At 41.1% G+C, this 20,943-nt stretch overlaps 3 protein-coding genes across 4 annotated transcripts in view; 2 read left to right on the top strand and 1 right to left on the bottom strand.

Moving 5' to 3' along the window:
• LOC111239314 (syntaxin-2-like) overlaps positions 1–10,332 on the top strand; it is a 31,170-nt gene extending 20,838 nt beyond the window's left edge. The window contains exons 2-9 of the mRNA XM_022769161.1: positions 6,090–6,152; positions 6,234–6,333; positions 6,876–6,950; positions 7,423–7,496; positions 7,734–7,842; positions 8,827–8,900; positions 9,181–9,318; positions 9,430–10,332. Coding sequence (XP_022624882.1) covers positions 6,105–6,152; positions 6,234–6,333; positions 6,876–6,950; positions 7,423–7,496; positions 7,734–7,842; positions 8,827–8,900; positions 9,181–9,318; positions 9,430–9,636 — 825 coding nt within the window. The 5' untranslated portion in view covers positions 6,090–6,104 and the 3' untranslated portion in view covers positions 9,637–10,332. The remainder of the gene's footprint in view (positions 1–6,089; positions 6,153–6,233; positions 6,334–6,875; positions 6,951–7,422; positions 7,497–7,733; positions 7,843–8,826; positions 8,901–9,180; positions 9,319–9,429) is intronic.
• Positions 10,333–11,543: 1,211 nt separating this feature from the next.
• Positions 11,544–13,679, bottom strand: LOC111239309 (phosphoglycerate mutase 2). Its single transcript, XM_022769155.1, has 3 exons — positions 13,179–13,679; positions 12,744–12,924; positions 11,544–12,042 (listed from the first exon to the last, which is right to left on the bottom strand). The coding sequence occupies exons 1-3, from the start codon at positions 13,593–13,595 to the stop codon at positions 11,873–11,875; spliced, it is 768 nt and encodes a 255-aa protein (XP_022624876.1). The 5' UTR covers positions 13,596–13,679; the 3' UTR covers positions 11,544–11,872.
• Positions 13,680–17,691: 4,012 nt separating this feature from the next.
• On the top strand, positions 17,692–20,600 carry LOC111239311 (neurofilament light polypeptide-like). 2 transcript variants are annotated; one of them, XM_022769158.1, is made up of 4 exons: positions 17,692–18,732; positions 18,830–18,954; positions 19,461–19,909; positions 20,283–20,600. In XM_022769158.1, the coding sequence occupies exons 1-4, from the start codon at positions 17,692–17,694 to the stop codon at positions 20,372–20,374; spliced, it is 1,707 nt and encodes a 568-aa protein (XP_022624879.1). In that variant the 3' UTR covers positions 20,375–20,600. The 2 variants fall into 2 exon arrangements, with proteins under 2 accessions (XP_022624879.1, XP_022624878.1); XM_022769157.1 differs by having other exon boundaries at positions 20,007–20,600.
• Positions 20,601–20,943: the final 343 nt, after the last annotated feature.

The following is a 20,943-nucleotide window of genomic DNA, read 5'->3' as shown; positions in this document are numbered from 1 at the left end:
ATAATCACACAGGGAGAAACTGGTCATAAAGGAAGCAGATATATCCAATGCTCTATCCATAATGCATTGCCACTGTAAAAGTTGTGTTATGTTTAGGGGCATGACGTGCTTTATCTGGTCTGAGAACTGTTGCTCCCTTGACAGGAGAAGTTCTCTGATAGATGCTAGAGGTCATTTAGAGAAATATAGGAACTCAATAACTGAGGCAGAAGTAGACAGAAGATAAAGTGGATAAAACATAAGCATATATTACACCACATTATCACAAACAACTGTGGAAGACCCTAGGCATCCCTGATTTATGATATTTACCACTGGAAGACAAGCCGGACTTTTCCATTTACAGTACAGCCTTCCAGGAGGTGGTGCTATGGCATTGGCTTACTGCGAATCATCCTGGCAGTGCTGTTGCTGTACTCCACCCACTGAGCATTACATGATTACATCAGATCCCATTTTTAATCATGAAAATGAAAAGACAATTAAGCTGGACTGCACTGAGTGTAAACCTCTACCCCTGCCTGCCTGGTTAATTAGGTACACTCAGTTCACAGTTAACCATGACCAAGTCGCCACATACAGTATGTCTTTTGATGGCATTTTAATAGATAATGAAATTTCTCATTTAAAAATAGTAAAAAGGTGGCAGGAGGCGGCAGTTGCAAGGAGAAGAAGCAGCAGAGTTGTACATGTATTAAATTATGTATGCTCACTTTTGTGTGTGTGTGTGTGTGTGTGTGTGTGTGTGTGTGTGTGTGTGTGTGTGTGTGTGTGTGTGGGTGTGTGCATGTGTGTGTGTGTGTTATCAATATACTATATTGATGGGGTCCTAAAATAGCTTTGTGCAAACCAAAATGCTGGACCCCACCACAAGTATAAATATCTGTTTGAGGGTTAGACTTGGTTTTAGGGTTAGAATTAAGTTTGGGGTCAGGGTTGGGATTAGGCATTTCGTTGTGATGGTTAAAGTAAGGGTAAGGGGCTAGGTAATGCCAATGCAACGTCAATGATGGGTCCCATAAATATAGTAATACAAAGATGTGTGTGTGTGTGGACTTGTTCTACTACATTCATGGGGTCCCACTATATTTGTGGGGGCCGATAGCTTTAAGGGGACCGAATTGCTGGACCCCACAAGTTTAAATGGTTGGTCGAGAGGTGACTTGGTTTTAAGGTAAGAATTAGGTTTAGGGTCAGGGTTGGGGGTTGACATCCAGATGTGATGGTTACAGTTAGAGTTATTGAATGAATATAGTAAAACAATGAAGAGTGTGTCTGTGTGCATGTGATTCAAATCCTGTATGAAAGATGGTGTTAAGACTTGGAAATTATTCCATACGTCACAATCTGCCTACCTTGACTAACACATTTATTATCCCATAAATAATTCAAAATTACACTCACAATATTATAACGCCAGGTGACAGTAATTCCTGATCCATGTATTTTAATTCTAGTCAGTTCTGCTCTGACAAGATTACACAGAGAGGTATGCGACACATGCTACAGCTGGACCTTCCCCCACTGGTGTCCTACTGCTGCTTCGCTGGGGACTCATCATCAGCGATGTAGTGAAATTGCTTCCCAGCTGCCTGCCTGCCCACTCTGGGGTGTACCCGTCCGCGAAATCACTGCTAAGCACTGCTGAGCCTGCCAGCAAGCATTCATTATTGATTTTCATTGAAAACTGTTAACATGAAAAAGTGCGGACCAGCACTGCTCCACTGGTAGATCATGGCATCAGAACTACAAGGTTTAAGAGTTAAATTCCCTCTGGGGCCACTGCTGGCTATGGTTAATAAAAGTATGGTACCTTTTGATTTTAGCTTCATTCCTCTGACTCTTCATTCCTCCTCTGTTTGCTCGGCTGGTACACAACCACTCTGCTGAATGAGCTAATTCTACAAGACATTGTCTCTGCGAAGGAGTCCCACCAAACCCTGCATTACAATGGTATGTTACAACTCCATCCACATCCATAAGCTCCATCACTGTTATCCGACGGAACCATATTGTCTTGAATGTAGAGGGACAAGAATGCTGGCAGAGAGAGCTGGCTGGTACATCTGTTTTAGCTTTAGTGTGAACTGGACAGACTGCTAATTAGTAATTAGCAGCTCATTATTGTCTGGACAGGACACTGGCCAAGAACAACAGAATTACCTATGCGAGGCACTGCAGGTGTAGCCTGACCAGGGACTGTAGGAAAATGTGTATAGTGGTCCATCACATAAAATCCACTTATGAGACTCCTTTGTTCATGTCATTTGTTCCTCCTACACCTTTTTTCATAAAGGGTAAAATAACTTTGTTGTAAGTGTTGTGCTCCACAGCATCACTATTACATCATCATAGCGATATGTTACTCTACAAAATTGCTATATGGTTTTCTTTTGCTGAGTCAGACACCATGAAGTAAACCCCCTCCTGATTTTCTACCAGTGGATGCTGTGGATTCTATTTTCTCTGATCTATTGAAAGTGCACAAAATATTTGTGTTGTCAAGTAGATATTGGTTATTCATTATTAAATGTGGATCTCTCAGAAAACTTGGCTCTAAGTTGCTTGAATTACGCTGAAGTGCTGATTCAGGTATGGATTATCATACTTAAAAGGCCAAAGAGAAAAGAGAAAATGAACTTTCCATCATCCGACTATAATGTTGAAGCTACCTCTAGTGGTAGGAAGATGGAGATGCATCAAATGACATAAAAATCAAAATAAGGTGAAATTTTATTCATATCAAAGTATATTAAAGTCCAGAGATATACACCAGAGGTTACGTTGCCTCAGAAAAGAAGAATGTTTGTGGGTCTCTTCTTAATGAATAACACATGTATAAAACTAAAGAGGAGTCTTAAGGGAAGCACAGAGGTGCAGTTAGTTCAAGGTTGTTTTTTATGTTGAATGTTCAAGCCACTGTGAGGGCAAGTCTTCACCCCGCTAAAATGTCCAAAAGACAAAGCAGTTGTGCTCTGACCTTCTCTTAGAAAGATGTAAAACATATGAGTCAAGCAGTGTATCAGAATTTCCATATTTTCTACAGCAGATATTAACTATTGTACATGCACTGCTGCAACCTAAATGGTACAGAAACACTAAACTGGGGCTTTAGATAATTTTGTTTACAAGTAATAATTTCGAACCTGCATAGTTGTATTGTTGAAAGCTTTTTTCGGCTTTTGAAAATGGGAACATTGTAAAATAATGAAACAACTCTACTACAAGTTTTGAGACATATTTCCATATATTCAAATGACATCAATTTTGTATTTTTAGGATAATACACATGACAAAGAAATGAAGGACTGCCTGAACATGTGTTTGACAGCAAGATTATTGTCTGCCAGTTCGTGAGCAAACATCCTGCCCCACCTTGATAAGTGTGAGGATCCTTCTGCCTTGGGTCTGAGATATTACAAACAGAATGTGCAGCATTCATTAAGTTAACATTCTACTGTGGCATTTTGAAAATCACTTCAAATTCAAAGTAAAAAGAAACAGAACCAAGTCTGTAGCATTTGTCTTGAAAAATTGCATAATAACTCAAGCCTGATTTACTCGTGGTCCCTGGTAAAATGATGGAAAACATTCTGTGCACCAAGAAACAGAGAAGCCCACAAGCACTCGCTGCATTATTTATGAAAACCAACACTTCTGATTGGACACAGATGCTTTTCGCTGTGTGTGCCACTCATGTGAAAAGAAGGATCTGTTATTGATTTCGTCTGAGGTGGCAGATGCAGTGATCCTCCCCTGTGTCCAAGCACAGACCCATTTCCAGCTCTCTGGAGTGACAGAGGAAGACTCAGGCCGTGTACAGTGACACGAGGCAAGTTGATCAGATACTATTACAGAAACAGATCCATTCACGTCTGTCAATTCCAAAACTGATACATAAGAGTGTTTTTGGTTTTTGCTTCTGTGATAATACAATTTTTGAAACCAAAAAGTTAGATTTATTTAAGGTAACCAATGAGTTATAGGCCAAGCATTAACAATAGTCACTATTATTATCAATGCTTACTATTCATTTTACAACTTGCAGCTGTGTCCACCCTGCTGTGATAAAGAGTCTGTCAAATGTGTATGTGACGCAGAAGTGTAGAGACATTAGTTTTAGCATATAGAGAACGAAGCTGCTTCCTTTCATTTTTACCGTAGGCTATACAATGGATTTTTTTTTTATGCAGGTGGGCTTTTAGTGCAATGTAATGACTTTGCATTGGTTCTGGAAAATGTCTCACTCTTTGAGCAATTTATTTCTTAACAACACTTGGGATCCATTTGAGACCATTTATAATTATATCTGAGGAGGCTTTTACGAGAGCTATGCATGAAAGTCCATGAAAATATATTGTGTATTTAAGCCAACTTCATAAATTACAATACAGCTCTTTGCATTATATTAATTTGAAGTGTATCAGTATGTATGTGCTTCATAAGAACATTTGAATATACAGAACAAACACTCCCTGCGATGAATTACAAGAACATCATACGTCAGAACATGCCAGCATTCATGGTGCTATTAATCTGCGTCTGTGCAAACTGAACCCTATAGCCCTGAAGTTTACTGCTGAGGCAACAGCAGAGTTGTAAGGACTATGGATAGATCTTGCAGGTCCTGCAACTTGGTTTGGTACTAATGTTAGTAATCTTGTAGCCTAGGACAAGGAAAAGAGTGACAAATACTGTTTAGAGTAAGAAAACTATTTTTAATTCAATGTGCTAATGAATAGACTTGTAAAAAATGTCCAATACACAAGGGAGCTTGTGAAAAACAGAACAAAACAATGAGGTTGATGAAGTTTTTGAATTAGTTTAGTTTTTCAGGGACATTTCCCCCTTAACAACTAAGACTGAAAATGAGCCCAGAATTCCAGTGATATTACTCACAAATATAAAGCCCATTTTGTCCTATCATACACATTGGTGGAAGCACAGGTGTTAGTGATAACACTAACGATGACTATTCAAGTGTCCTAGCAAGGAAGCATGCATAAAAGTAGGACCCTGTAATCAACACAGCTCAATGGAAGTAAGCCATCTTTAATTTATTACTCAGACCAGTGCTTTTCTTACTGTGACATGTAAGCCCATGGGCCAAATTTAAATATATGGCTACTGTTTATGTCTTCCCAGCTTTACTAATGTGCTTTGGCCAAACATTTATGTGTATCAAATAGCTCTTGTAAAATTAAATCAGTTGTCGATGCAGGTTAATGTCCACCAGATATAGGCCTACTGATGGGTGAAAGTCCAGTTGGTCTAAATTTGTCCTGTCTACAATGTTAAAGACCCATTTGTTGGATGAATATTCAACATAGTACATGTTGCATTACAATCTGCTAAAACCTACCAAACTTGTCTAATTTTAACACAGAAATGTGACTCTAAGTCATTTTTTTTAATTAAGCTGGGGTCAATGTATGAACGTAGTTTATAGCGCCACCCCCAGGTATGCTGTAACACCATACACACATCACATGAAGCTTTAAGTAGGCTGCATTTAACGCAGACAGCCATTTGACAGGCGAGGGAAACCCCTCACCCGCTCCATCTCTAAGAGAATGAACAGGTGTTTCAGTTTTACCTGCTCCGTGTACCTGTAGCTTGAGCTCACAGGTGGTGGATGGGCTCTTTGTTTGCTAGCGTGTTGGGTTTTTTTTTCTTTTTTTTTCTCTCGGTACCGCGCCTGCGTGCGCGCGCTCTTTATCATACAGGTGCGCTCAGCCCAGCCCACTCAGGAAACACAGCAGGTAAATGTCGACTCTTATCGTGAATACCGAAAGTAACAGAAATATCCGTTAGAGGTTGTCTTACTTCTCCTTTTTGTTGTGGGGCAGATGGCAGTAAGTATTTAACAACTGTAGGTTTTGGGAGTTAAAGATTTCACCTCGGTCGCCTGAGCAGAAGAAAATGGCTGTAACATTCAGCTGATGTGTCTTATAGCATCAGCGTATTTTTGTTTGATTTTTTATTTTGAATAGACGATATTAATGTTGTTAAAAATGTAAGGGACTGTTCCTCTGCAGCCACAGCTGGCGTTTGTACGAAGCCTAATGAACTCCCTCTTTTTTTAACAGCAGCAGCGGGATAATATGACAGATACAGAGAGCAAAATCAACATGGAGGAATTTTTCAAAACGGTAAACTTCCCATCGCTTGCTTGTGTTTTGTCTCATCTAATTTCCAAATAGCCTAATGTAAGTGTATTTATGTGTGTGTAGGTGGGGGAGGTGAAAGGCCTCATTGAAAAAATCTCTTGTCAAGCAGAGGAGGTGGAGGGGAGACATGGCGTCATCCTCTCCACTCCAAACCAAGACAAGAGTAAGTACAGAGCATCTCTGTCATAGTTCAAATAACTTTACATTTTATTAGAGTTGCCCACGTGACCATAACAAGTTTTCAAACGATAGGAAAGTAGAAATTTGATACCTTTACTATTGTGCTGATTCTTTCAGAGATCTATCTCCTCCTTCAGGGCATACAACACTGAAAAGACAAACAGAGCAACAGAAACATGAAGGTTCAGCAGCCTTTGACAAACACACCTGTGCCTGTTTGTAGACAGTGTAACAGGTATTCTGTAGAGTAATAAATGGGAAAAGGTTCATTAGATGTAATGCATAGAAAAATATAAACTAGATGTTATACAGAACCATATCATGCCTAGGCAAAAGGCTGGATATGAAGTACAGAGGACACTGACAAAGCTGCCATTATCAGAATATTGAACTTGTTAAATCCGTTATTTAGACAAAAGCACAATACATACAAAACCTAACCATTCTTTAGATGATAGTCATCTTTAATTGTTAATTATTCCTTCTTTGAAGTGATTAAGTGAAGTGAACTTATGTCATTCTTAGGAAATAAAGACAAGCTGGAGCAGCTGAACAGTGAGATCAAGAAGAATGCCAGCTTGGTCCAAGCCATGTTAAAATGTGAGTGGAGACAATTTTTTTTGAGTCATTCCACAGTGTGCTTCTGTGAAATACATATTGATTTATCTTGTGACATAACAGAATTAGTGTAGATGCAACAGTTTTCCATACATCAGTCTTTCAATGTACAAAGTTTTGATTGATACGAAGCTGTGTAGCATCAGTGTTTGTGACAGTGAGGAGGAACTTTGCAGCACATCACACCTCAATTTCTGGGTCTGTATAGCTCATAATGCAAGATTTCACTTGCAAATGGATAGAAACAGAAGGCTACTGCACTCCACTCTACTGCTGGTCGTCACTGTCACAGGATAACAAAACAGTTCACCTGATACTGTGAATAGATAAAAGAATCCTAATTTTCATTAGCAAACTTTAATTAGCCAAGATCTTTTTCCTTTATATGGTGAGGGGTGCCTTTGAGTTTTAATTGAGGTTTTAAGGTGGATCTGTCCCGTGTTCTTTCTTTCAGCAATGCAGAAAAACTCGCCTGTGGAGGAGAATGGTAAAACTGCCTCAGTAATCCAGCGTATAGAGAAGAACCAGGTTTGTGACTATTTTATTTTGTGTAATGAGCCAGATGCCGAAAAATGGTCTACTCTTTATTGTATATAATAACATCCCTCAGGAAAAACAAATCCTGGAAAACCAAAGGGGTTTATTTCACAGTGACCTTTCCTGCACCTGACAAAATCACTACTGATAATGATCTAAGTACAAAATATTTAGATTGATTCCTTTTTCATTTCTGGCTCAATAATCTGTTGACTCTCTTTCAACCAGTACTCACACCTGACTCGGTGGTTTGCTGAAGTCATGTGGGGCTACTATAATGCACAGATATCCTTCAGAGAGAAATCCAAAGCAAAAATTCAAAGACAAATGGAGATTGGTGAGTTGCCAAAAACAAAATGAAACCTAAACATAAACACTTGTTCCAGTTCTCCGGGAACTCCTTACTAGCAAGAAAACTTGTGGTGGTGTGTATGTGAATACATGTGCAGGAGTTTTTCTAATAATAGCTCTTCAGATAGTCAGCAATGGTATAATGTGGGTGTGGTTATTATTTCCTCTTCGCAATTAGATAATTAGTACGAGTGAGAAACTTAGCATTGAATTCAACTACAGCATCTACCTTTTTAATTACTCTTTCCCCATCAGTGTTTTATTTTTTTAGGATTAGGATTTTTTTTCATAGTCTACTCCTACACCCACTTGTTAGATTTAAGATTATAGCCAACATGCAGTGTATTTAAAAAAAAAAAAGTATGTTTAGAATTTGTATAGTTTTCCTTTTCCTAGAGTCCGTCTGCTACATTTAAAACAGTGCAGGTCATTTTAAAACAATAATTTAAATTCAGAGGAGATACACAGCTGTTACACCATGTTCATGTGTCCCTCTGAAAAGGTCCCGTCTGTTCAGTAAATGAGCTCTAGATCCTTTCATGAAGAGCTGTTTTCTGCACTCCAAGTATTGCTTTTCTTCAGTCATTTGATTCACATAAATAGATCAAGGCAGTATCTTACCTTCAGATTACACACAGATTGTGGTTTACACCAACAGTATTCCTAACTGATTTTGGTTTGGGGAAAGTGGCATGGCAGTAAAGAAGCGTGATTACGCCATCATGTGGCAAGCAGTTAAAATGCATGTTATTTTGTGATTGTCCCTTGGCAGCGCACATTTATGAAAACAACACACAAGAGATTTGGGCTGTCATTAGTGATGTCTGTCAGTGAAAATGTCACTAAGAGTCACCATATATTTTTTCTGTTTATAAGCACACTTGTTTCTGAGGTGACTGTTCAGCTCACCTGTACACCATGCACATTTGGCTGAAAATCTCTTTGAACTCAACTTTTATGTCTGTTTCAGTGGATAAAGTGATAACAGATAAAGAGTTGGAGGAGATGCTGCTCCGTGACAATCTTGCCATCTTCATATCTGATGTTGGTGGAATTTCATTAAGTTCTTTTTCACAAAAAAATGTCTGTGCAATAGTTGGTAGTACCTACTGTAGTTTTGTTTTTGTTATTGATCACTTAGATATTGGGGTGTTTATTCTTGTATCTATTGTTTGTGTGTTACCATGATGTGTTTTAACAACCAGGTGAAGCCTATTGTTGTTGTTGTTATTATGATTATTATTATTATTAATATTATTATAATAATTATTATTATTATTACATACATATAGAATGTAATGTTAAGCTTGGATTTTTCTTCAAGATCAGCTCTGATGGTCGGATTTCAAGTGAGTCTCTAAGTGAGATTGAATCTCGTCATCAGGATATCATCTGCCTTGAGTCCAGCATCAAAGAGCTGCATGAGATATTGACTTACACTGCCATGCTATTGGAGATACAGGTAAGATAGCTGCCTCATTTGCATCCATTTTTTTATGATAATGGACATAAAAGAATATACTTAAGTCATGAGACCATAATCTGACTGTCAGTTATGTTTTTCTTCTTTCAGGGGGAGCTGATCAATAACATAGAAAAGAATGTGACGAGCGCTGCAGAGTATGTATTTGAGTCCAAAGCAGAAACCAAGAAAGCAGTCACGTACAAGAAAAATCCATACAAGATAGCATCTCTGCCAAGCTTCTTCAAACTCTTCAAGAAGCAAACTGCTGCTGTAACTGCTACTGATCAAAACACCTCAGACTTAAACCATGACTGAGCTCCTGAACCTGTTTGAACATTGACTGCACCAAACATCCTGCTCAACATCAAAGCCTGCACACGATGGAAGACACTTCATCTGATTACAGTACATTGCCAGTCTGCCACCTCAGATGCCTTCTTTCTAAGGGATAATGAGGAAGCTGTTATTTTTAACTTTAATCGTGACTTTGAATTTGAACTGCTGTAATAATGACCTGTCAAATGAAAGAGCCAAGGCTGTGGACAACCCTTGCAAGCCAGTTTGGGAGCACTACCTGTGGACTGCTTTAAAGGACAAATGCAGAGGACACTATGATACTGACACAAAACAACACAATTTTAACTTCTTTGTTAATGTTTACAGACTCCCAATACTTGCCATCAGACATTTCCATTGCAATAATTAAACTGGTGAAAAGAATCTTTTCATACACTCACTCAGCTGGTGTTCCTCTTAGTGGCCAGTAGGTGGCATGACAGCATTAGATGCAAATCTCAATCATGACCACTTACTTTTTCTCTGCAGTCCTGCTGGTGTTACTAATTCAATGTAATATCATGTTGTCCGATACTAAATTCAGTTGTGGTGATAGACTTGAAGACTACAACAATCCTAAATTAAATCAACTGTGTGTGGTAAATTTGTCCGTTTGTTACTGATGTTTCAATTCTAAAGTCAAAGGAGGGTAAGAGAGGATTGCAGTGACTACACATACCTGAATCAGTCATCAGAGACCTGTGTAAAAGCTTTTTAGCTGTGAAATATTTGTTCTAGGTATTTTTTTTTTCTTTTTAAACAACTTTTTATTTAGCTACATCATCAGGTTAAAATTTTAATTTGTCCAATACGTAGGACAAATCACATTCCCATTCGTCCCAGCTGTACTTTTTGTTTTGTGCTAATAGTTAATATTAGCATTTTAAATATCAGTATTCTAACACTGTCATTGTAAACACATTATCATTTAGTTCAAGACACTGCTTTGCCAAAGTACAGCCTCACAGATCAGTTAGCGTGACCATTAGTCTTGTCTTGTTGTGTGTCTAACTTTGTTTCTATAAGTTGTGGGGTAACACCTGAAAATAATTACCTAAATGTCTAGAAGAAAACAATATGCTTGCAAGGACATCTGAAGCACCTGACTCCTTCAAGTACAAGGAATGCAGGGCTAAAATGTCTTTCACATTAATATACATACACATGGCAAATAAAAGGAAAAACCAACATAAAGTGTCTAAAAAAAGGTGTTAGACCACTAAATCAGATCTCCATTTTTAAGCCTGAAAATCTATTAAAGGGATCCACGTCTCCATTTGGGATGAGATCTGGTGAATGGAAATATCCTAGCAAATGAAATGCATCCTTTCCGTGCTCACCAACCCATTCAGTGACCCCCAATGTCCTGTAGAAGGGGCATAGAGATCACACCTGACAGGACAGAAATGCTTCTTCATGGAATAGAGCTAATTACTCAGAATAATTGGTATTGATTTGCAGTGATGCTTTCTCTAAGGGGACAAGTAGAGCCAAACATAGCTGGGAAAATACCATTTGTATTGAAGTATACAATACTGTATGTATTCATTATTATCCTGCACACTATTCTCAATCTGATCTATGGGAAAAAACTCAGACAAGCCTTTTCCTGCATCATGGGAATGCTGCCAGATGAACCCACTGACTTATCTCTCAGACTTTGTATCTCTCTCTCTCTCGCTGTCGCTCTCTCTCTCCCCTCCTCCTCCCGCTCTCTCTCTACCTCCTAGATAAGATTTCACAGCACCTTTGGATTTTGCTGAAACCACTGATTTCCGAATGGGAAACCGAAGAAGAAGAATTGGAGTAAGAAACAAGGATGACAATGTAATTTTAACAAAGAAATGGGGAAAAGAGACGATAAGGAGAAAAATTAGACACAGGCCTACATAAAAATATGGTTTCTTTATTGGTTGTGCCAGGGTGGTGGGGCCCTCAAAATAGGGCCTGATCACAATTTAAAAGGGCTGAGTGATGTATGGCTGCATAAAATATGAGGCCAGGCTGTCTGTTTGAATTGACAGGTCATCCCTCTGTCTGTCATTTAAACAAACAGGGCTAATGTGCTGAAAATGGCCCGACTCCAAAAGAACCATTAAAGATTTCCCCAGTTGGAATGGACTACAAAGGTGGATAAATGGGTAGGACGAAAGGTTGAAGGACAAAGGGGGAACAGTCTCTTTTTCTGCCTCCTCATGGAGCCTCCAGAGCAGGTTTACTTCTTGGCTTTGCCCTGGGCAGCCACAGCCTCCATGGCCTTCTTTACGGTTTCTTCATCACCAAGGAAAGCCATGGGCTTAATGGGCTTCAGGTGTGCATCAAGCTCATACACAATTGGGATTCCTGTGGGCAGGTTCAGCTCCATGATGGCTGCATCAGACATACCTAGAGAGACAGGCAGATAAACCAGACGGGTAGACATGCAGATCAGCAGACGGAACAGAGGGAATGTAATTGATACAATATAAAAGTGTCTGTCTGGAGCCCAGCTTGGCATACAGGAAGGACACTGGTCTTACATAATGAAGGCTTTCAGCAGGGCAGGTTCTCTTTCTATCTGATCGTATTCTAAGTTATTTTGGTTACAGCAATTTGTAACATATAAGAAACTTGATCTACTTCTGTCTCTCATCCTTAGCCCTGACATCTACCATTCCTGTCTGACATTTACTTTTGACCTTGAGGCGCTCTGGCTGTGTAACTACCTTAAACTACCTTATCCATGTCTGGACACTCCTTGAAAAAGTACAACCTTTCTACATAAAGGTCGTGACTGTAATGGGAACCAGGCTCATGACCCTCTCCCCTGTCCCTGAGCTGTAGTGTGAGAGTCCCTGCATGCTATTTTTAAACACTGTAATCCACAACTGTGTGTATGTGTGTGTGTGTATGTGTATGTGTCTGACTGATTATCTAAGTCTTGGTCTTGTATGCAAATGCAAATGCAAATGCAAAAAAATCTTTGGTTAATATAATAGTGCATTTTTGTGATTTCTGACTTGCTGCCAACATCCACATCTACCTATCACTGCAGCATTTTCTTCTTCATTGTCTTTTTCTATCCACCTGCTGACTGCAATGCTCACCCTCTAAGTGCTTGACGATGCCACGGAGGCTGTTGCCGTGGGCAGCGATGATAACGTTCTTTCCAGCTTTGATTTCAGGAGCAATCACGTCGTTCCAGAAAGGCAGGGCACGGGCAATGGTGTCCTTCAGTGACTCACATGTGGGCAGCTCACCGGCCTTCAGGCCCTTGTAGCGCCGGGACTGGAGGTAGTAAGAACAGCAGAAGTTAGTTTACTCCCACAACAATTGACAGAAGTTATATAACTAAGTGATAAGACTGCTGAGTAAAGGTTGGTGCTCTTCAAAATGAATTTATGCCAATAGCTGCTTTATAGTATTTATTTGATTAGTTTTAATTGGTTGGAACTGCTCTTTAGATGATGATTAATTAGTAAGAAAAATCCTATTAATGTATTGCTTCCTCTAAATGAGTCTTTTCCTGTAGTTTTTCTCACCTCACTGATGATTTTGTGGTAAGGATGGTCCTTGTCCATGGGGGGAGGTGGGATGTCAAAGGAACGGCGCCAGATCTTCACCTGCTCCTCACCGTGCTTCTCAGCTGTCTCGGCCTTGTTGAGACCAGTGAGGCCTCCGTAGTGGCGCTCGTTCAGGCGCCAGGTGCGGATCACAGGGAGCCACATCTGGTCTGTGCCCTCCATGATGGTCCACAGGGTCTTGACGGCACGCTTCAGCACGGAGGTGTAGCACACATCAAACTTCATGCCTGCTTCCTTGATGGCCTTGGCTCCACGCTTAGCCTCCTCCAGACCCTTCTCACTGAGGTCAGCATCGAACCAGCCGCAGAAGCGGTTCTCTTGGTTCCAGGCGCTTTCACCGTGGCGCACAATAACCAAACGATGCGCGGCAGCCATGCTTGCAGTGTTTCTCTGGGGTTTACCTTAAACCAAACACAGTACCCTCAGCCCTTCTAAGCTGTGCACACACACTGGCTGACAACAGTGAGCCCAGGCCAGCATACCACACTCTTTTTATAGTAGCCTGGATAGTGGCAGTGCATAGCAGACAGGCCTCCTTTACTTTCCGCCTGTGAGAGGCATTGACACACTGATGGACATACAGAAACAGCCAATAGAACCAGACCTCTGGTGGGCCGGTGGCTGGGAAGGCCAGAGGTCAGATATTAAGCAAAAATAGCAACATGACTTTTAAACTGAGATCAGTCGAACAAAAGTGTAAAGATCAGAGTTGGCTGTAAAAAGGCACCTCGCTCTCAGTTGAGCAGTTTCAGCACTGAGAGAGAAACTGCAGCTCATTACACTGTAAAGAGGTCATGTTTTCAGTAAATATTAACAATGTTCACGGGAAAGTTGTTATGCGGAATAACAAAGCCATTGTCCCTACAGGTCCACTCAGTTTTACAACAGTGGGAGGGGAAAAATCCACGGGCAACATGTTGCCAAAGCACAGCTGAATTAACAGCTGCGTATAGCCCTCATCTGCTTTCTCTTACTGTACTTAAAGCTGCCAGCAACAGCAGCTATAACCACAGCTGCTGCTACTTCTGCTACTGCTATTACCACTACCAACAACAATCATTGTTAATACAATTTCAGTAAAATCAAGAACTGGAGTAAATCTGGAGAAACAGAAAAAAAGGAGAAAAGAAATGTTAAAGAACATATTCCTCAGCTGGAGATCTATAACTACATCCTGGTTTCATAAAGGCCCAACCTGTTCCAACCTGAAAAAACAATCATCATATCTTATCAAATCATCATAAAATCTCCCTGTTATCTTTAAAATAAAACATATGGAGGAATTTGTAAAGTGTTATTTCTGTCCATCACCTCTAGGAGTTGCTCTAGTACCAGTTACACAAATAAGTTTTAAATGCACCATGCAACATTTCAGTCTGTATTCAGTAAGACTGAGCAAACCATGGCAATATATCTCAAACTGTCAGACTTTTTTATGAGATAAAACACCTGAGAAATAAATCCTGAGGTTTTAGTAAGTTAATGTTTGATGCATGGTACACACTGTACCATGTTATTAATCTTAGCAGTTGTATATGAGGTGCAGGCATGTAGCTAACTGCAAAGATCAAAGTGCCCCGTCTCAATATCACTACAGCATATTATTATACATAATAATTCAAGTTATTGTGAGTCTTGCTTTCAGAAATGTCTAGTGTTCCATCCTACTGGAAATATTATATCCCTCCGAGACATATAAGCCAAATATTGCGCAGTATCCTTCATGAAATGTGATGTGGGGAAGCAGAAGTGCACTGAAACTTAAAGGACAGAGATGAAAGTGCTGACAAAGCTTGGAAACTAAGCCACAGAGTCAAAGCTGAGCTGTCAAGCAAAGTCAAAGTCTATTGCCTCTTCAATTCAAGTTATGATCCATAAATATAAAATTGTATATAGTACCAATACAATAAATAGTCCACAAATATTAATGGAACTCCAGGCCTGATGTCAACCTGTGTCATATGATCATGAAAAGGGGATGGGTTATTGTATTGTGCAAAGTATGAACTAACAATGCTACTAACTAACTAATTGCCAGCCTGCTTTAGATCATTGCGTTGGTTTTGTGGCACATTCCCTGTATTGTATGTACAGCCAAAGTTACACAGTGGCAGGGGAACATACTATAGTCAAACATGTAGCAGCTTAAGAGCTGTGCCAGCAGAGGCCAAAGCAAAGCTTGAATAAGCGAATATTGAACTAGCAGTCACCAAATGCCCAGAAACACCAGTCACAGTCACTACTAATTTTGCTCTGTGTCTGGTGATGGTTGTTTATCTGTATCTGTTTTAGTGTTTTTTTTCTGCCCTCTAGTCCCAAAAGTGGAATAATGCATCGTTACAAAGTTGATAAATACTTTTCATAATAAAGCATAAACATATTTAACCTCACCACTATCATCAACAAGAGAACAACTGTTCATTTTCTATTAATTTTGGAAGATGGTTGTCCTATATTGCAAAGTTGCTGTTTTTCTTGAGTGTGTGATGCTTTCATCAGTTTCTTGCTACTAGAAGTTACCAGAAATGCTAACAGTAATTATTTGATACTTAGGATGAGCTTTTATGTTAACTTCAGAGAGAAAATGGGCAACAACAGAAATTAGCACTTTAAGTGAATTAATTTGTTTGGGAAAAGAAACTAATAGTCTGCTTTCCATTTCATTTCCCCAGGTCCTGTAAGCAACTTGTCTGCCAAAAATCGCCCCGGTGCAGATTGTCAGACTGCTGTTAGGGTGGGAAAAAGTGTACACAGGGGAGATTGGGTGATCACCACTGTTACGATGACTCAGCCTGCAGCAGAGTCCATGCAGCTCCTACTGAAGTTCCCCACCTCCCACTGCCTGCCTCACTTCTGTTCTGGGCACAGCATCGTCTGTAAGTAGTGGGGGCCTTTGCTGCATAGGCAAATTACTGGATCGGGTCATGCATACACACACACACACACACACACACACACAGAGATATTGCTGCAAAGCACTGCAATACACTTCATTTATTCACGGAGCTCAAAAGCAAGATGAACCACCCAACGTAAACTTCACTGAGCCTCTGCATACTGTACCTGCACAGATATACACACACACTCCCACCAGTCACACAAGAGAAGAAAATACATGTCAGCAACTGTGTGAAACTGACCTGCTGGGGTAACTGTGCTGCAGATGAGAGGGACTGTTTGTCTTTTATAGAATTAGAAGAACAACCTGACAAAAACCAATTGCTTTTCTTCCACTTTCTTTCCATAAATTAAGATGATCTCTTTTTTGAAGAAAGGTGTAATATGAACTGTTCATGCTTTGAAAAGTAATTATAACGCTTGAGCTTTCCCATGTCAAATCACAACGATCACATTATATACCAGTATTTATTAAATATTGTAAATTTCTTGTGACATTGGCACAGACAGAGGCATGTAGAGACCAGGACTTTTGTCTCTACCTATATTGGTGAATTAAGGTTAGGTTTAGTTTTCCACAAGGTCAGAAAAAGAAAATACAAAGCTGAAAGTGTATAACATTATTAACAAAAGAAAACTTCAAACAGAGGCTGCAAGTTTAACAGCAGAACTTAGTGATGGACCAAGAAATTAAAACAATTCATTTATGATATTTCTAGTAATTGTAATAATTTCAATTTCAGTTACACTGGTTTGCCTGTACTGTTTACTATAACATGTCACCTTCTGTTTGGGTGGGATTTTATCATTGCAGGTCTTTTGAGGTCATGATTGTAGTTCTGCTCTCCACCAGAAGGAGAGATGCTGTGTCACGGTTGTAAAAATCAGGACAACCCCCCCCACCCCCACCCCTCTGTCTCTCCTGCAGTGGGGATAGCACAACAAGCATGTTTTAGTCATGTTTTCGCTCTACATAATATATGGATCTCCTAACAAACTGCATCAGAATCTATTTGAAGTACTGCAGTGGTTAAGGTCAGGTCAAGGTCAAGGTTTCGGGTTCGACGTTAAAACTGGTGATGTGCTTTATTTATTGTTTTGTATGCATTTATGTTTTTGTTCAGTAAACTGTGATAAATCTGTTTTATAAATCCATATCATGTAGAAACTCAGCTCCGTTGAACATTACTGTCAATGCCTAAGTCAGGACAAGATAAACAGGAGCATGTAGCTTTATAACTTTATAACATGTAATTTTTCCACTTATTCCCTCCTGTCTTTTGTTCTCTCCATCTTTAACCATTGCTTATTTTCCTCCGACACTCATTCCCATGGATCCTCTGTCTCATTTCTTGCTGTTGCAGTGTAAGCCTATCGAGCCTGCATTGTCAGAGTTTGGGGAAAGCGCTTGCGTCAGAGCTCACTGTCCTACTATAAAAGCCCAGGCTGCTGCAGCAGCAAGCAGTCGAGGCTTAAACCTGAGCCCTTCGTACACCTCCACACGCACACACACACACACATACACACACACACAGAGGGGAGGGAGAGCAGCCAGTCCTCCCACCACTCAGCCATGAGTAGCATCGGATATGACCCTTACTATTCCACCTCGTCATATAGACGCTGGTATGTCGAGGCTCCCCCTCGTGTGGTTACCAGAGGGAGAACCCACTCCATCTACTCTTCCCATGCCTCCCCAATGTCCTCCTCTCGTCTGCAGTACTCTTCTCCCGGCCGAGTGCTGCTCTCCTCCTCCTCACCAGCCTCTTCCCTGGAACTGGAGCTCAGCCAGGCGGCCCAGATCAGCTCTGACTTTCGTGCCGTACGCACCCAAGAGCGCAGCCAACTGCAGGATCTCAACGACCGCTTTGCTGGGTTCATTGAGAGAGTGCGTGAGCTGGAACAGCAGAACCGTGCTCTGGAGGCAGAGCTGCTGCTGCTGAGGCAGAGGCACTCTGAGCCGTCTCGTCTGAGAGCACTGTATGAGCAAGAGGCCCGCTCCCTGAGAGCAGCTATGGACGAGGCCAGGGCAGAGCAACAGGCTGTCCTGGGCCAGAGAGATCGACTGGAACAAACCTTGAGCGCCTTGCAGGGTCGATATGAGGAGGAGGTGCTGGCTCGTGAAGAGGCCGAGGGTAGGCTGATGGAGACCCGTCGTGAGGCCGACCAGGCTGCCTTAGCTAAGGCTGAGCTGGAGAAGAGTGTTGAAACTCTGCTGGAGGAGCTGGCCTTCCTCAAGAGGATTCATGAAGGTGAGGTGGCCGAGCTTCAGGCCCAAGTCCAGCTAGGCGTCCAGATGGCTGTAGAGTCTGAGGCCGCCACTCCGGATCTCTCTGGGGCTCTCAGGGATATCCGGTCCCAGTATGAGAGGCTGGCAGCAAGGAACATGCAGGCAGCTGAGGAGTGGTTCAGAGGAAAGGTGGGCTCCCTTACTGAAACTGTGGCCCAGCACAGTGATGCCGTGAGAAACTCCAAGGACGAAGCAGGAGAGTACCGACGCCAGCTCCAGGCCCGCCTGCTGGAGATTGATGCATGCAGAGGCCTCAATGAGTCCCTGGAGAAACAGCTGCATGAGATGGAGGAGAAGCAGAGTGCTGAGATAGCTGTTATGCAGGTAAGCAGTGGTGTTGCAGGTGTATTCTACTAAGATGTGTATTTGATTTTTTAGGATACATATATATGTAAGTCCTTGTGTCTTATCTTTTATTTAGGACACCATTGGAGAGTTGGAGGGTGATCTGAGGGGCACCAAACAGGAAATGGCACGCTACTTGAAGGAGTACCAGGACCTTCTGAATGTCAAGATGGCGCTCGACATCGAGATTGCTGCATACAGGTGAGAAGCAACTGCACTGGGATCAGAAATCCGGCTGGGTTTCTAAAAATCAAAGAATCAGAGGCATCAAAGAGGTCTTATTAGTGTTAATTTTATTGCGTTAAAGTAGTGCACAAATCCCTTATTATGAGGAAGCATGAATTTTAGATAGATTTAGAAGTTATTCATGAGGTCATTTAAGGTAAAGATATTTATCATTTAAGTAAAGGATTGCATTAGCAGTTTCAAACAAAGCTAGTATTTGTTATCATTACTTTTTATGTGATTTGATTGGCACAATGTATAGCAAAACTAAATGTATTAATGATTTATGTTGATGTTTAGGTTCTCACATTAGAATAGAAAAGTCAAAAAGTCCAGGCCACTTTTATTTTGGTAAACACATTCTGAGATAAAACCCTATTCAGTGTGAAGTGTAAATAAATGGCCACTAACTAACAAATTTAAAAACTGTACTTCCTTTCTATTGTACTGCTCATCACCTGTCTTTTCACCAACCTGTGCAGGAAGCTGCTGGAAGGGGAGGAGTCTCGCTTCAGCGTTGGAATGGCTGGGGGAGTGTCCTCGTTGTACAGCCACAGTTTGTCAGCGCCCTCCTACGCAAGGCCCGTCCTCTCCAGCCTGAGCTCTGGCGCCTCCTACCTGATGACATCACGCCTGCTCAGCTCCAGCGTCAGCACCACCGAGGGAATCATCTCTGCTAGTCACGCCCGGCAAGCAGAGGCCAGCCCACCCGCGGAAGAGGAGGAGGCAGCAGAGGAAGAAGAGGAGGAGGTAAAGGAGGAAGAGGAGGCAGAGAAGGAAGAAGAGGGAGGAGAGGAGACGGAGGAGAAAAAGGAGGAAGAGGAAGTGGAGAAGGAAGAGGAAGAAGGAGGAGAGGAGGAGGGAGATAAAGAGAAAGAAGATGAGGAGGAAGCTAAGGAGGGAGATGAAGAGGCCAAGGGGGAAGAGGAGGGTTAGTGCATCTTTTTTGTAATTCACTTTAATTGCTCAAATAAACGTTAATTAGTAAGGTCTTGATGACAATTAACAAAACTAATCTATTGATACAGGTGGTGATGACGAGGAGCAAAAGGAAGAGGTGACAGAGGCTGCTGAAGATAAGGAGGAGGAAGAGGACAAAGGAGAAGAAGAGGAGACTGAAGTCAAACAAGAAGCACAAGAGGAGGAAAAAACAGAAGGAGCTGATGACAAAGAAGAGGAGGCAAAAGAAGAAGAAAAAGAAGAGAAGGAAGAAGCAAAAAAGAGTGAAGAGAAAGAAGAGAAAGTTGATGCCAAGAAAGAAGACAAAGCAGACGACAAAGATGACAAAGCTGCTCCAAAAACAGATGACAAAGCTGACGCCAAAAAGGAGAAGGATGAAGAAAAAGTGGCCAAACCTGAAGCTGCAGAACAAAAGAGCACAAAGGATAAGAAGTAAGCCAGCAGCCTCAGCAAACTTCAATCAAGACTGTCCACATACAGACCACAGCTCGATAACCAGTAGAGGCATCAGCGCTATCCTCTCAAATCTGCTTGTTAACATGGTGCTCAAGAAAACAGTCTAATAGCCATTTACAGCAACAAATCAAGGTTAACTGCTTGCCAATATCAAAAGTAGTCCATAAAGGTCTGCTTGCACACTTCCTAATGTGAGAGTGTAATACAGTGTGTAATTGCTGAAGGCAAAAATGAGTGTGTGACTCTCTGGTGGTTGAATAAACAATTCTTAAAGCCATATGTGTCCTTGATTTTGAGTATGGTGAAGCATAGACAAGTCTTGATTTAAAGTACACGGTGTTACAGTGTAGCTTTTATGAGAACTTGCAAGTCCTGGGAAATCTAATGTTCTACACTGACCTCAGCAGTGGAGTTTGAGATGTCTCAATTACTTCTGGCATTACAAAACAGTGAGACAGTCCTGTCACACCATTACCTGTCAGATATACTGCTATCCCATTACTTATTATACAGCCTATTACAAAGGGTCTGCTGAAGTGAGACTATGTA

Source organism: Seriola dumerili, unplaced genomic scaffold (assembly GCF_002260705.1).
Source record: "Seriola dumerili isolate Sdu_G_001 unplaced genomic scaffold, Sdu_1.0 BDQW01002273.1, whole genome shotgun sequence".
Taxonomy (NCBI): Eukaryota; Metazoa; Chordata; class Actinopteri; order Carangiformes; family Carangidae; genus Seriola; species Seriola dumerili.
Note: the sequence above shows the minus strand (reverse complement) of the source record. Positions and strands in the feature narration are given on the sequence as shown.

Excerpts from the sequence above, each read along its gene's own strand:
- LOC111239309 (XM_022769155.1), bottom strand. The coding sequence starts at position 13,595 with ATGGCTGCCGCGCATCGTTTGGTTATTGTGCGCCACGGTGAAAGCGCC. Across the intron at positions 12,925-13,178 it reads ACCACAAAATCATCAGTGAG|TCCCGGCGCTACAAGGGCCT; the intron begins GTGAGAAAAACT and ends TACTACCTCCAG. Across the intron at positions 12,043-12,743 it reads CATCGTCAAGCACTTAGAGG|GTATGTCTGATGCAGCCATC; the intron begins GTGAGCATTGCA and ends CTGTCTCTCTAG.
- LOC111239311 (XM_022769157.1), top strand. The coding sequence starts at position 17,692 with ATGAGTAGCATCGGATATGACCCTTACTATTCCACCTCGTCATATAGA. Across the intron at positions 18,955-19,460 it reads ATCGAGATTGCTGCATACAG|GAAGCTGCTGGAAGGGGAGG; the intron begins GTGAGAAGCAAC and ends CAACCTGTGCAG. Across the intron at positions 19,910-20,006 it reads GGCCAAGGGGGAAGAGGAGG|GTGGTGATGACGAGGAGCAA; the intron begins GTTAGTGCATCT and ends CTATTGATACAG.